Source organism: Hesperophylax consimilis, chromosome 1 (genome assembly GCF_061612785.1).
Source record: "Hesperophylax consimilis isolate HC1 chromosome 1, BYU_Hcon_1.0, whole genome shotgun sequence".
NCBI lineage: Eukaryota > Metazoa > Arthropoda > Insecta > Trichoptera > Limnephilidae > Hesperophylax > Hesperophylax consimilis.
This window is the reverse complement of record NC_142836.1, coordinates 33,775,018-33,789,796: the sequence shown is the minus strand read 5'-3', so window position 1 is coordinate 33,789,796 and position 14,779 is coordinate 33,775,018. Positions and strand designations below refer to the sequence as shown.

Here is a 14,779-nt window from a genome sequence, read left to right as displayed (position 1 = left end):
ATTGAAGACAATATTAGTGATTACTACTGATTACTAAACGAAAATCTGAAACAGAAAAATCAGAAAAGGAAACGGTCCCGTTTCCTTTTCTGATTTTTCTGTTTCAGATTTTCGTTTAGAAATCACTAATATTGTCTTCAATATTTGGTTATTTTTTTATTTGTTCTTATTCAGTATGTAGATGTAGGTGTATCTACACGGATAATTCAGATTTTCACAAAGTAATATATTAACCTGCTTTATATCCATCTAAAAGTGAAATATCTAGGTAGGTATATAATGTAAAGGAGCCATTATTATCTCATTTCAATGTATCTGAGAAGGCCCTCAGTTATATTTTACCAAATAAACTTTATTTGGTAAAATTCCCTATCAATTTTTTGTCTATGTTTTAAGTATTACTTAAATACATTTTTGTATCTACATATCAAGGAGAAACATCGGTATTATTTAAAAAATATATATTTATATACATATATAGATTGATGTAGGTATACATACCATAAAAGTCATGCTATGCATAAAAACGCTCATCAATTATTGCGAAATAATATTGCTAAATTTAAAAAAAAGATTACTGTAATTAAAAAAGTGAAAAATTGGCATGTGCCTCCTTTCTGTAGGCAAAACGTGTTCGTGGGAATAAATAGACGCAAACAAATCGAAGAATTGCTTCAAAAATGTTTCGCATAATAATGATTAGCTCAAATTGCTCAATCCATTTTTCAAAAATAGAAAAGCTTAAATCAAATCATGGTATTTCTCGTAATGTATAATATTTTTATCAGGCACAACATATTAATCGTGTTCAGCTTTAGGTAGGCGACAGATAACGCTATACCATTGATGTTTAGTCTATGCGCTATACCTATACGCATCATGGCTTGGCCTATTTCATCGTATCGCTCGCCGTACACTTCCAATGGAAATGTATGGCGAACGATATGCTGAAATAGGCCAAGCCACGCAAATATATCGCGCTTATAGGGTGGTCTGATTCTCACTGGATTAGTAAGACATGAATTTGAAAAACGAATTAATTAACCAATACGAATATTTAGATTTTCGCTCAAAACGGTTAGAGTCAAAACTTCTAAAAATCAAGTAATAATATGACAGATTGAAGAGCTAAATACAATGACAAAAAGATCGATATCGTTGACTAACAGGTATTTTTGAGTAAAGATTTTATGCCAGAACGTCTGTGTATATGATATGTTGGTAATGGAATCTGAGTTTCGTAGACGGGATTCTGTGCCGTGCAGGTAGCAGGTAGTAGGTAGGTACTTTGCCGTGTAGTGACTGTGCGGGGGGTGGCGTGACCTTTCGCCGTTTCTGCGAACATTGATGTTCCCAACAAAAAAGGTCTTTGTTGCGCCTGCGAACGTCAAATATTCAAAACTTCCCGACTTAATATAGGTCACAGAATATCACATTCCGAAATATAACCTCACTTACCTACGCCATGGGCTGGCTATAGGTCGCCCGTACATACTAAGCCAGCGATTCCCAATCACGCTCGAACTGCTTTAGAAACATTCATTTAACTCTGAATAAAATTAGCTGTATTATAAAATAAACAATGTTTGGTTCGTTTGGCTGTTTTGAAAAGGCAGTTTTTTTGTAGCAGAAACTGCCGGGTTTGTTTTGAATCTGATTTTACACGTAGAAAAATGAGTATTGATAATTTATTAAGAATCACTTCAAATTATTGGTAATCTGGATAAAAACGGGATTGCAAGATTTTAACGAATGAATTAACAGGTTTACATTATCACGAAGTCGGAACATGTGATAATATATTCGATAATAGCAATACTCGTTTTTCTTCGTGTAAAAACTACAAAAGGAATATTTTAATGACTCTCCAGTTAAATAATCAATTTCAACGCAGAGCAACAAAGTCCCCCATTAACTCGATTGAATATTTCTTGAACCACCGTTTGGGAAATACTGCACTACACGATACAGTTTTGTGTAAACCGAGTTCCACTGCTTATTTTGGAGAAATGAGTTATTAAAGACGATACAATATTTTGATCGGAGACAAATCGACTTTAATACCATCCAAACTGATTCGTGGGAGGGGAGGAATTGTCTAAGGCTCGGTTTATCAGTCAGTCCGTATCCTCGCTATGTGCGACATCCTTGATAAAATTTAAGCGGGCTAAATCGGCCGCTTAAGCCTTGGTAAGCCGCAGAATATTTCCCTTTTTAGACACCGAATGTCGAAATATACGTAAATTGCATAATTTTATCAATATGGACTATTATATTGATCGAGCGATGAGGGATATTGACGTTATTAATTGAAAAACACTCTTTGATATACACTCTATTATAAGAGGACTCTTTGAACGCCAGAACAGTGTCTTCGGGGGTTTTTGTCATAATTTCATGAATAGTGCATTAACTTCAGCCAAACGAATACTATTTAAAATGAGTACCCTCACATATTGCACCATGCTGACAGAAGTGGAGACCTTTATCGAAAAATCAACGCGTAGATTAGCCCGCCTAAAACATTTGACATTTCGAAAGCTCTCAGTATACAGCACAAATGCACGTACGTATTCACGTAGACAGTAATTTGATTTTAAATAAAATTAAGAACATTCCTCTATTAAAAACAAAGACAACATTTGTAATATTACTAATATCTAGGCTTTCGACCTATTTGCGGATTATGTTCCGAGCCGCGCTAAGCTCGACATTCCAATCAAACCTAGCTTTAAATCAACCGATATACCGGACCTAAGTAATCGCGGATGAATGTGGCGGGTTGTGGGAGGTTGGTTCCCCACAAAGGAATCCGCGTGACCCCTAACATTTCTCTCCCCGACTCGGAAAGATCAAGGTACGTATTCCACAGCCCAGAGCCCTCGAGATTTCTTGTCAAGATAAGCCAAAGTTATATTTTTAGCCGAATATATTTAAAACCCAACCAATTCTAGCCAAGCGCTAATTAATTAATGAATAAATAAAACCGTCATGTAACTAGGAACTTCCATTGTCTTGAACTTCCAAGACGAGAATCGTGGGAAATAATATAACAGAATAAAGACTTTCACTGCAAATACAAAGATGCACAGTTTATCAACAGCATTAAAACGTTTTTCAATATTAGTAGAGTACTCTCTATGATGTTAGCATGTTACATAACAGGGAAATTATAAATAAGATGACCTTTTTTTAAGGCATCCGTGGTCGATGGATAAGGCATTCGACTAGCAAGCTGGAGGTCACAGGTTCAAATCCCGGCGCATGCAAGTAAATTTTATTTGATTAATTTGTGTTATTTCACAAATTACAATTTAAAAATAACATAATATAGTATTTATGCGGCACGTTCCAGAGTGGAAGACACTCTCAGTATCGCCCTGGTGTAAGACCACCATTCAGAATTGAAACGTTGCTTGAAATGGCTTTGGCTGTGTTTGGTGATCAGATCTGGATAGCCAGGTACTTCCCCACCTTCCTCTACCCCATCTCCTTCTCCTCCCCTCTACCTTCAGCCTCACAACATACCCCAATTGGGGATGCCATAATCTCACTGGCTCCAGACGGTTGGGAGATGTTGGAACTGGGCGGTTTCACAAAAATAAAGAAGCACTCAATAAATACGAATCGACAGAATATTCAAAGTCAAATATTCTAAACTACCTAAAACACATTTTCAAACATTTTTCGGTAGTGAGAATTTCGTTATTATATTTTTCAACATTTGGTTATGCAAGGAGAAAACTTACTGAGATAAAATACTGTTGATATATTAAACATCTGGTCAAATTATTCGTTTTCATGTTAAAAACGGGACTGCAGGCCTTTAACGAATAAATTTCTAACAAAGTATCAATTAAAAACGAGTGTTTTATGAGAACACGTGTTCATACAAGTATTGATATTGACATACTGATATTGTCGCATTCCGTCATGATATATTCTGAATGACTAAGATTATTATCAGGAAATTGTCAAGCTAACAGAATCATTTTCTCCGTGTGACATCCTCATAAAAATAAGTTAAAGAGAGTACACGTCATATTATTACAATTTATAATATACAAAAAGGGATAAAAATATCATTATCGCGCCGTGTGAGTGACAGAGAATTTGATATTGGTAGATAATAAACATTTTGTTACAGATTTAATTAATTAAATAAAAATCAATTTATAATTAATAATGATATACAGCCAAAAAAAATCAGCAGAAGTAATTATTCTAGTATGCATCATTTTATGGATTATGGGTAGGTACTCGTACGTATAGAAGTTATAAAAACAAATATCATTAAAAAGTCTAACATAAACTGTCAAAACAACAAAGTTGACGATTTGTGGTTTTGATGAACCAGAATGTTCAAGGAAGCGAAGCTAGCAGTCCACAATGGAGTGCTGGGACCTACCCTGATGTATGGAAGTGAGACATGGAACTGGCAGAGAAAGGATTAAAGTAGAATTAATGCTGTAGAAATGATATCCCTGATAAAACCATGTATGGTCGTGTGAGATATGTGCAGATCCGCAAAGAGTGCAAGGCTGATGTAAGCGTAATGAGTAAGATCAAGAAAAGGATGCGTAGAATGGTAGCAAAAGTTGGGGACTCCCGAGGAAGACATGGCACGACCAAGTGAATCAGATACTTGAATCGGGCCTTGTCAAGAGTCAGAATAACAGAAGAGTATGCATGAGACGATGTATGAATGTGATAGAAGCAAGGAGTGTGTGCCAAGACCGAGTTGTTTGGCGGTCCGTCCTCTCTGCCTACCCCTGCGGAGAAACGGCGTGATGGTTAGTTAGTTAGTTAGTTATGAACCAGTATACGAATTGGATAGTATTTTATTCCTAGTAGCAACTACTGACGAAAAACGCCGACCAATTGTTTGAACAGGCGGGACATTTACCGAACATCAAACGCAAATCATTCATTATAATAATAAATAAATAGTGACCTTCCACATTTCAGATATCACAACAGTCAAACAAAAAAACCTAACACAGATAATAGAACAGCTTTTTACCGCTGAAGGTAGCGGGGAGTGGAAGGAGCTGGGGATGAGAAAAGGGGGGAAGTGCCTGGCTATTCTGATCTGGTCACTAAAAACAGCTAATGTCAAGCAACGTTTAGATTCTGGATGGTGGTCTTTCACCAGAGCGATACTGAAAGTATCTACCACTTTCGAACGCGAATAAATATAATATAATATATTATTACAAATAAATATAATATATTATTTTTAATTAATAACACGAATTAAATAACTCAAATTAATCAGATAAAAACTTTATTTACGCACGTCGGGATTTGAACCCGCGACCTCTGGATTTGTAGCCGATGCGATCCTCGTAACCACTCAACCACGGAGCTTACGCAAAATGAGAGGCGGCGAAAATGAAAAGATCGCGAGACGATATACATCTGCCACGCTTTTCTAAGCGGTTGGAGTAAGCACGAGAAAAGAAATAAACGCAAATCTTTGCTCACACGTCTGACAAGGGAAGTAGCGATAAATACACATACGTAATACAGGATCATCGAAAGAGGTGTCCGTGGGTGGGACCCAAACGCGATGTCAACTCAGCCACCGACCGATCTCATTACTGTCGATATGAGTTGCACGTCAGACATCTAAGCGATGAACCTACGCTGAATCATATCAGGAGTCACAGTCGCAAATGCCGCATGGATTCACTCTTAAATGTTGCAGATCCCAGATTAGTTCTTTCACTTTAAAATCAAGAATACCTTTTACATAGAATACCTTTTATATAGAATACCTTTTTCGACAACCCTGCATGCAACTTAAGCATCAATTATTATGGCCTCACCGATTCCAGGAAATTTGCTTAAAACATCAACGCTATGTAAATATAAATATTGGTAAAACAAGCACAAAGAACAAACGACGAAGAAGATTCCCATGAGTGTAGAACAGGCGTGATAGTAGTGATGTAACTATTCTGATAATAGTATTATATCAACATGGCGAACATGGGTACTTCGAAGAATAATAATCGGAACAAATTCAAACAAATATGATCTATTTATCAAAACCCTGGACATATATCAACTGGCACAAAAGACTGGCAACACTATGACTATCATCTCCAGTGGCCCTTTGTTGGCCACATTCAGTAGTCAAATCAGTGGGTATGTGCTACTATGTACCTCGTGTGTCATCGCATTGGGATCACCAGAACCGACAGCGGGAAGGGGCCTTTGTTAGCGAACGAGTGGATAATTACTTACGTCAGTCATTTGATTGCATAAAGAAGCGCGTGTAACTTAATTGTTGGACGCGTCATGACTATTCATATTCAGTGAAACATCATCACCGCTCTCCTCTCTCAATACCATATTCTATATTACCACAGCTTCTGGTTTCTGGCTTCTGGCTTCTAGGCGGACCAGATATAATATCCGAAGATGACGTTACTAACTTTTCCGAAATTTCGCGGTTTCTCTGTTATAATAAGCAAAATTAGCTAATGCATGGTTTTGTTTGCATTAACGTTTAGTGGAATACCAATTTCCAATAGACAGATTGATACTCTATGGACTTTTTTGGTAAACTTTCATAGATAAACGCTATTAATACTAATACTACGAAATAATTACTAAAAATTCAAGATTTAAGATGAACGTACTTTTAAGTATTTTAGTCGTCAATTGTACTCAAATTTCGAATAATAGGTTGCTCTAATCGTTGCCTATAAATGGTTGTTTGTCCTTGTGAAATCTGACTCAATGAACTCAAATTTGCTTTGAATTTAAGCGTCATTTTCAAACTTGGAATCATTTGTGCAACGTTTTTTTTCAGAAAAGTGATAAATTATCTACGTATAATATTTTATTTTGTCAACAATTGGAAATGATTTGTGAAGAATCAAGAATTCAGACTATCTGTCTGTTACTTTTATATAATTTACCCTAGCGCATAACCGGGTAAAATCACGGGTTATAAAAAACACAATTTTGAAAAACACCATTACAATAATTACCTACATTATGGATTGTCCGAATCCTTCAGTTCCAATTTTTAAAATGACAAATTTAAAATTGAACCGGGGACGTACAGACAACCGAACTCAGTATCTTAGTTTGATGACAATAATGTGTAATTAATTTAATTTTTCTTTTACGCATCGCATGTAAGGTCGGAAAGTTCTAAATTCACAGTGAAAAGTGGCAATAATTTCACTGGTCAACAATGTTATACAATCAATTCGAATAATGTAATTGTATGTGTAATCTCATCTCATCAGATTACACATCTGCCCTGATGATGTACACTGCAATGCTGTCCGAAAAGTTGGCTGAAGAATAAGGTAGCGAAACACGGCATAATACCCCAAAAACAAATCACTATAACACTTTTGGCCGTGAAAATCTCACGTCAATAGAATCGCTCATTTTAACAAAAGAATAGATTATTTATTTAGAAGTTCGCAATATTTGGCTGAGACGTCATTTCCTCTACAAACACTTGTTTTTAACATAATCCGATATCTATTTATACTCGCAACTGTCGTTTGATACGAATAAGACAAGATAAAGTTAAGACAAGATAAAGTTAAGACAAGATAAAGATAAACAAACCGAATATAATATACATATTATAATTGAAATCCAGCAAATAATAACACAGACGCCGAGCAGTGCATTAGTGCTTTATTCGTCAGACTTTATGATATACCTACACCTACAGGCCTGCATAGGCAACCCAATCGGACTGTTAGATATAGATAGGTACTAGTAGCAAACGGTCGAATATCAAACCAGACATTACTCATGCTAGTAAATACACAAAATAGGAAATTACACTATTTATTTAGCACTATCCAGATTCCGGATACAAAAGGGGTGAAGTCAGAGTTTATTGGTGATACAACGTTTCTCATTGTTTATTTTTCAGTGAACGTATTACAACTAGGGAATGCAATCCCGCAAGAAAATGTCAATCCAGGTATTTGCGGGACTGAACAATCTTAGTCCCGCTGGATCCAGGTATTTGCGGGATCCAGCAGAGTGTACTTAGATATCTAATCAATAGTATAATAAAGACATACCTCGATCTACCAACCTTGTTTTTAGAGTTTTAAATTTATACCTATAATAAAACAAGTTCTGTGGGACATTTTAAATGATTTATTAATAGGTATACCTCTAGTTAGACATAGGTAAAGTTTAACTCATAAATTGGCAAAAATAAGATAAGACATAAATTTACATAACATACCCGCCTCGGAACAGAATTTGTCTAGTGAGGTGGGTAAAAGAAATCTATGTAGGTACACAAATGAAAATAAAATAAACGCCCGGTTTGCCGACCCTTAAACTGAAACTGAACTGAAACTTAAATTTAAATAATAACGTTCACACGATAAACAATATTCTTTTACAATGAGTATCATAAGTTTAAATAAACATTATTTTGGAAATAGCTTCGTAAAAAAGTTAAAGTATTAATTGTGTCATCTGATAAACGGCTTCTGATATTGGACACAAGGTAGCCAGCGGCTGAAAAAGCTCATTCAGCTTCCACGCTGGTTGGCACAATAGTCATAAGCGCATTGTAAGTGAATTGAAGGCACGTGCCTTTTAATCCACCGGACTCGAAGTAATTCATTTCCTTCTTTATCAAAACCTCAAGGTTGCTCATATTGCCAGATCTAGGTTGTTGATGGGCTGTTGATCTCGAACTCTTCATACTAATCAAAGTAAGTTCGAGTTCGTCTTGAAGTGACATTGGTGCTCCTGCTGCTGCTGCGTTTGTCTCCAGATTAGCGAGAGAAGTGTCGTCATCGTCATCGTAAGGATCATCAGCGTCAGCAGGAGCAGTGGCTACTGCGTTGTTACCCGTGTCCGTGTACTCTAGCCTTTCGACTACAGTTTTGATTGCCTTGCGTATTATACTTTTTGAAGGTAGACTAAGTGTGTCATCAACATTAATAAATTGATTTCTGTCTTCTTCGTACTTGTCTTGATATGGATCATGTAAGTATAATAAAACCGCTGTCAAGTTAGTTCGCCGCTCTGAAATCCGTTTCCTCAAAGAATCAACAAATTTTTGGGCTAATGGTTTATTAATATTTTTCAGTTTGCTAATAACAAATTTTAAAGTGGTTTCCGCAGTAATCAAGTTTGACTCTCGCCTACATAAAACTTCGACTGCTAATTTCACCGGCTGTAATATTCCTTCCAGATCGTTCAGCACACCATATTCCTCTTCAGTGAAAAGGTAGTCAAGATTTGCACCGAGCCCTAAGTCAACCAGACTTTTCGATACGCCCAATCTTACTTTGTTAAATATTGATATCATTTCGCACAGGCTTGACCACCTTGTTTTACAGTCCAATAATAAAGCAATATTTTTTCCCATGTCTTTTGTCATGTAAGTCTGCAGCAGATCGTTCTTTGTGGGCGAATTTTTAAATGTATAAGCTGCGCTTCTCTGTAATCCCGCCAGTCCAGCGGGATCCCGCAAAATTTTCGACCGAGATTAGTCCCGCAAAATGTCTGCGGGATCTCGGTATTTCGGGATCCCGGTATACCGGGATTGCATTCCCTAATTACAACAGATAATATTACATTTAAACAAAAAAACATAAGTAAATACCTGCAGTTATCACAATATATAATATTTGCATCACTATATCTACATATTAAGTTTATTGCAATTCTTGTTCTCAGAGATTGCACCGTTGGGGAATGAAACATGTTCTGTCGACATATTTAATTTTAACACCTTAGGCCTCTGGCATATTCTATAAGAAGGTCAGAATATTTCCGCTTTACAATAAAATAAAAATAAATTAAATGTTATGAAACCAAAATAAAAATGAAAGGCGGTTTTTAAAGGCGATGAAACACATTTTATGAATATTAAAATTATGAATGCAAAAAAAAAATCTCACCTTACGTTTTTTCTAACTAAATTTACTGATAACGAAAAAAAAGGAAAACACGCATATTTTATTACACAAATTTACTATAAACGTCACTGTCACCTCATATTTTTGTACTTATATGTAAAATGAATTCATAAAAAAATTCATGTTTCATAGGTTTTCTTAAATTGCGGTCGGAAGCTTTGGTTTCATAGAAGTGCACATTTTATTAGGTTAACTTCCAGATTTTAATATAAAGCGTGGTGTTTTTTCTTTCTAACATCGTTTAAATCAAGTTTTCTCACCATAACAATAAGGGGGGGACAGCAATTTCAATGAGACATATATGAGCTGTTCCCAAAAGCGAACAAATTAGCCGGAGGGGTTAATAACATTGCTTCCTTTAAAAGCAAATATGCAATTATCCTTAACTGTATTGTTATTCTTTATTTATTAATCATCGACGATTCTGGTGGGCTTTACTATATTGACATAATGTATTATAATTATTGTATACCTACTTATATATTATATATATTTTTTTGAATTTACGTAAAAACCCACTGGCAATTTTTAAAATAAAGTTAAAATATATATACTTGTTGCACTTTCATACATATGTACCTATTAAAATATCTTAATAGTATTGTTTACAACCTAAGTAACATAATATTATTGTTTACTACCTAAGTAACATATTATTTATTTTTCGGAATAACTTTATTGAGTAAAACCTCAAATTGTAATATTTAAATATTGAAGACAATATTAGAGATTTTTAAACGAAAATCTGAAACAGAAAAATCAGAAAAGGAAACGGTCACATCTGGGACTCGAACCCAGGACCCTTGTCTTTCCGGGACAATGCTCTACCAACTGCGCTAATGGGACCCTATTCCCCTCGGTCACTTTTAACTGTATCATACTTCGAATAAGAACTACCAACATTGTCTTCATTTTTTCACCGCACATTTCAAAAAAATCACAAAAATCTCTAATATTGTCTTCAATATTTAACATATTATTGTTTACTATCTAAGTAACATATTATTATTTTTAATTTTACTCACTAATCTAATTTTTTTCTTAAATATGTTTATTCTATTTTCTGTTTTCAGGATCTCGGGAAGGATATTGAATATGTGCATTGAAAAATGATCTACTATATTCTACAGGAAATATGGAACACAGACGAACTTGATAAAAAATATAAATGAGGATTTTCCTTCAAATTAATAGAAATATCTTACCGGATGGCGCATCGATAAGTGATTAGTACGTAAACTGTGATAGAGGGGTGCGTGGATAGTGCTTTCGTTCTAAAACTGGAAACCAAATTAAGTATTCTGAAGGCAAAACATCAGTCACTGCTTAGTGATTGTGATTAGTGATTTATAGACTATGGGAGAATACTGGGTTGGCTGAGAACCGAGAAGCGGCACTTCGTCTTCGTGTTAAATGATTCGCAAAAATATAATGTCAAAGGTAAATAGTTGAAAGGAATCAACATCGAATAGGCAGACGCAATAACGGAAAGACGGTCAAAGAGGAGGAGGAAGACGATGTAAAGACCGGAAGTCGAGATCCGGTGTTGGGACATACAACTCCATACAAGACTCCGCCGTGACATCATCGTACGTTATGGACAAATTATATTGAGGCTACTTTACCTTTGCTGTAGGATGAATGAATGGCCATTTTTTAAATGATACATAATGGAAGGGAAGCTGAATTAACCGCGGGAACCAGACGGCGCGACGGGAACACGAATCAGGCTGAGAGGTGAGATAATAATATATAACCGGATTACTGCAGATCGAAGAGATATACAAATAGCACATATGATGACATGTCATAGAAGAAGAACTTACCGGAGGCCCATGAGGGGCAGGTGCGCCGGGGGCCTGTCCGCGGGGGCCTCGCTGCACCATTCTGGGTAACGCTGGCGGAACTCCTCAAAATCACCTGAAACACACATCAAATAATACCCTATTAGTTGTGGCTACAATACCTACATAATATTATTACCACCACAACTATTTCATTTGAATATCACATGGCACATTCCGCGTTACGAGTAGGCAATGAAGAATTTGAGTCAATTTTCTTAATTTTTTAATCAATGTTCACATTCAAACTTAAATGCCCATAAGTTCATTTTCATAGTTAAATTAATTCTCCAAGTTTGAATATTTTTAAACCCGCCAACACGACCAAACCGAGGGTGCAATTGCCATTGCTTTTACGTAAATTTAAAATGAGTTCCTACTTCATTTGCATAAAATCGTTGGTGAAATCCTTGGTGAGATAGCTTCTCTGTTTATATCCGATTTGGGCTTCTCTTCTTTTTCAGTATTCAAATTTGGCGCCATTTGCCGCACGATTTCGTCCCTCCGAGAAAATAACCACTGCCGCCAACAGCCAGGCAACGTGTACGCACGCGATGATGCGACCTGACAGGGGATAACGAATATTCTGGATAAGGAACGGCTTAATCTTACTATGACTGATGAACAGATTGCATCCACCGGTCCGTCGACAGTCAATACTAAACTATATGTACAATGCATTTGATCACGACGATGACAATGCATTATATAAACTTTTGGTGGCAATCACGTGCACACACGCAGACTTACATGCATTTCTCCTAAAATAGATTTTTTACAGTTTAAAAAAAAACTTTGTTTTTTACAGATTTTTTTTTTTTTTTATTGGTTTTCAAGCTACAATCCCGTTAAACTTCAATAAAGCAGTTTGTCAACAGGATGTTAATGATCAATTACATGCATACAAAAATAATATTATTACTATAACTATACAATTATTATTGATTTTTTTAATGTAAAGGAAATGAATCTGTCGCTCAGAATATTAAAAATACTTTTAGTCGCGAATAGCTATATTTTATCAATAATCTTTAATCTCAATCTGCGAAGGTTTCCCGTCAATTAGTCTCTGATGGATATCAGTCATTGAGCTATATTTTAGGTGATTTTTTCACAAAACGGCGCTATAAAAGTCATCGAAATATTATTAATATTACCATTATTTAACGAGTGTATCTGCTGAATTTCAGCAAGATCAGATGTCAGGAAGTAAATTAATTTCTATTTTTAAAATTTGCACTTAAAACATAAGTGAAATTCAAATTGATGTAATTAAAAACGCTGAATTCGTGATAATGTGGTTAATATACGGTAAGAGCAGCAAAACAAAATGATTAAAACAAATAATTAAATTAACCCAGGGGCTAATACGATATACCCTGGTCTAATATAAAGAAAACAGGTCTTGAAGGAAGATAATTTTAAAGTGTTTTATTATTTTCTTCTTTTTTTTCAATAACAAATCGATGTAATGATATCCTCACTGGGATCTAACGTGTTGAGAATTTCATTTACATAATATTAAAATTTTGTAGTATAAAGTAATTATAAATATATTAAAAAGAGTTTTTTCTGAAATAATTATAAATATATCACCCGGTGTTTTTTGTTCAGTTGAGTAGTTTCGGTCTGTATTTGGTGTTAGTATACTATTATCTATTTCTGATCTCCGTATGTTTTGTATCCAGTTTTTTATTTGAGATTTAAATGTTAAAAAATTGTTGTGAGTTTTGAATGAGAGTGGGATTTTGCTGTACAGTTTAGTACCACGGAATAAGAAGCTTTTTTGCCCAAATATTGTATTTGTAGTTGCTTGTTGGTTGTAAAGGAGTATTGCTGTATTGTTTTATTTATTTATTTAACGCCCAGAGGGCTTTTACATGTAGGTGGTACAATTTTAATGACAGGCAGTTTTGAAATATGAGAAAGAAATAATAAAAATAAAATTACATTAAAAATAACTTATGCAAGAAACAAAATTAAAAATAACAATTTCATAAATTAAAAAACACAGCGATTTGACTGGTTTACAAAAAAATAACTTCCATTTAGGAATAGTGTTGAAATAAGTATTTTACGTGATCCACAAAATTCGCAAAGTTAATATTAAATATATCGATATCACCTAAGTATTGGTTTCCCATAGTGTGAAACCGTTGTATTGGGGTGTTGCAGTGGAATAGTGTACTTTGTCGTGTTATTATTGTAGGTATTCGTAAGTTTATGAGTTGCAGAAGTTTTAGAATTGAATTGTTTGAGTGACAGGATGTTAATTTTTTTGAAAATTTCGTCAGCGCTTAAATTCTTACAGAGAATTTTGGGTTAAATGTGGTTATGACGATGAAGGAATGAAGAAGAATAAATTAATGCTTTCCCCAGCAATTAACTCATTCGGATAAACAACAAAAGAATCAATAACAAGAAGATTGTCGAAAAATATAGTCCATTCATTGAGGTAATCAATATGCCCTTTACAGATAATAAATGTATTGCGCATTTTAATACAAATTATTTTACGTAAGCAAATCCTATTTTCGGCTTCTTCGTGCTGATCTTGACAGCCAAAGTACTGGAAGTTTGTATCGAAATGTCATTTATTACCTAATATATTTTTGTCGAGAATATTGTTTGGCGAAGCTTGTGCAAATTTGAGATTCAATTGAAATTATTATGTAATTATTTATTACCAAACGAATATATTTTATATGAACGAATCGTTTGTGTTAGGAAATAAGTATGTACTTGGAATTTTCCTCCCCTCGCAATAGTAGTTTATCAATACCGCACACCGTTGAGAAAAAGAATCCGTTAAATATCATGCGATACCCGAGAGAAAAATAAAAATTTCCCGATCCTTGAATCTTCCCTCCCACGCGCATTTATACACCCAGCCAACCTTTTACGCACACATTCAGTACAAGTTCGCTACGGATGTATGTTTGGTGTACGCGTGTATAAGTAGTCGGTAGGTAATGGGGGGATATCCAAGCACAACGG

General features: G+C 35.0%; 1 protein-coding gene across 2 annotated transcripts in view; it reads right to left on the bottom strand.

Annotated features, from left to right (window-relative positions):
• The window catches only part of Mkp3 (Mitogen-activated protein kinase phosphatase 3), a 70,664-nt gene that overhangs the window by 8,852 nt on the left and 47,033 nt on the right, over positions 1-14,779 (bottom strand). For both annotated transcript variants that reach the window (XM_089633003.1, XM_089633006.1), the window contains exon 2: positions 11,765-11,858. In XM_089633003.1, the coding sequence (XP_089489129.1) occupies positions 11,765-11,858 (94 nt within the window). The remainder of the gene's footprint in view (positions 1-11,764; positions 11,859-14,779) is intronic.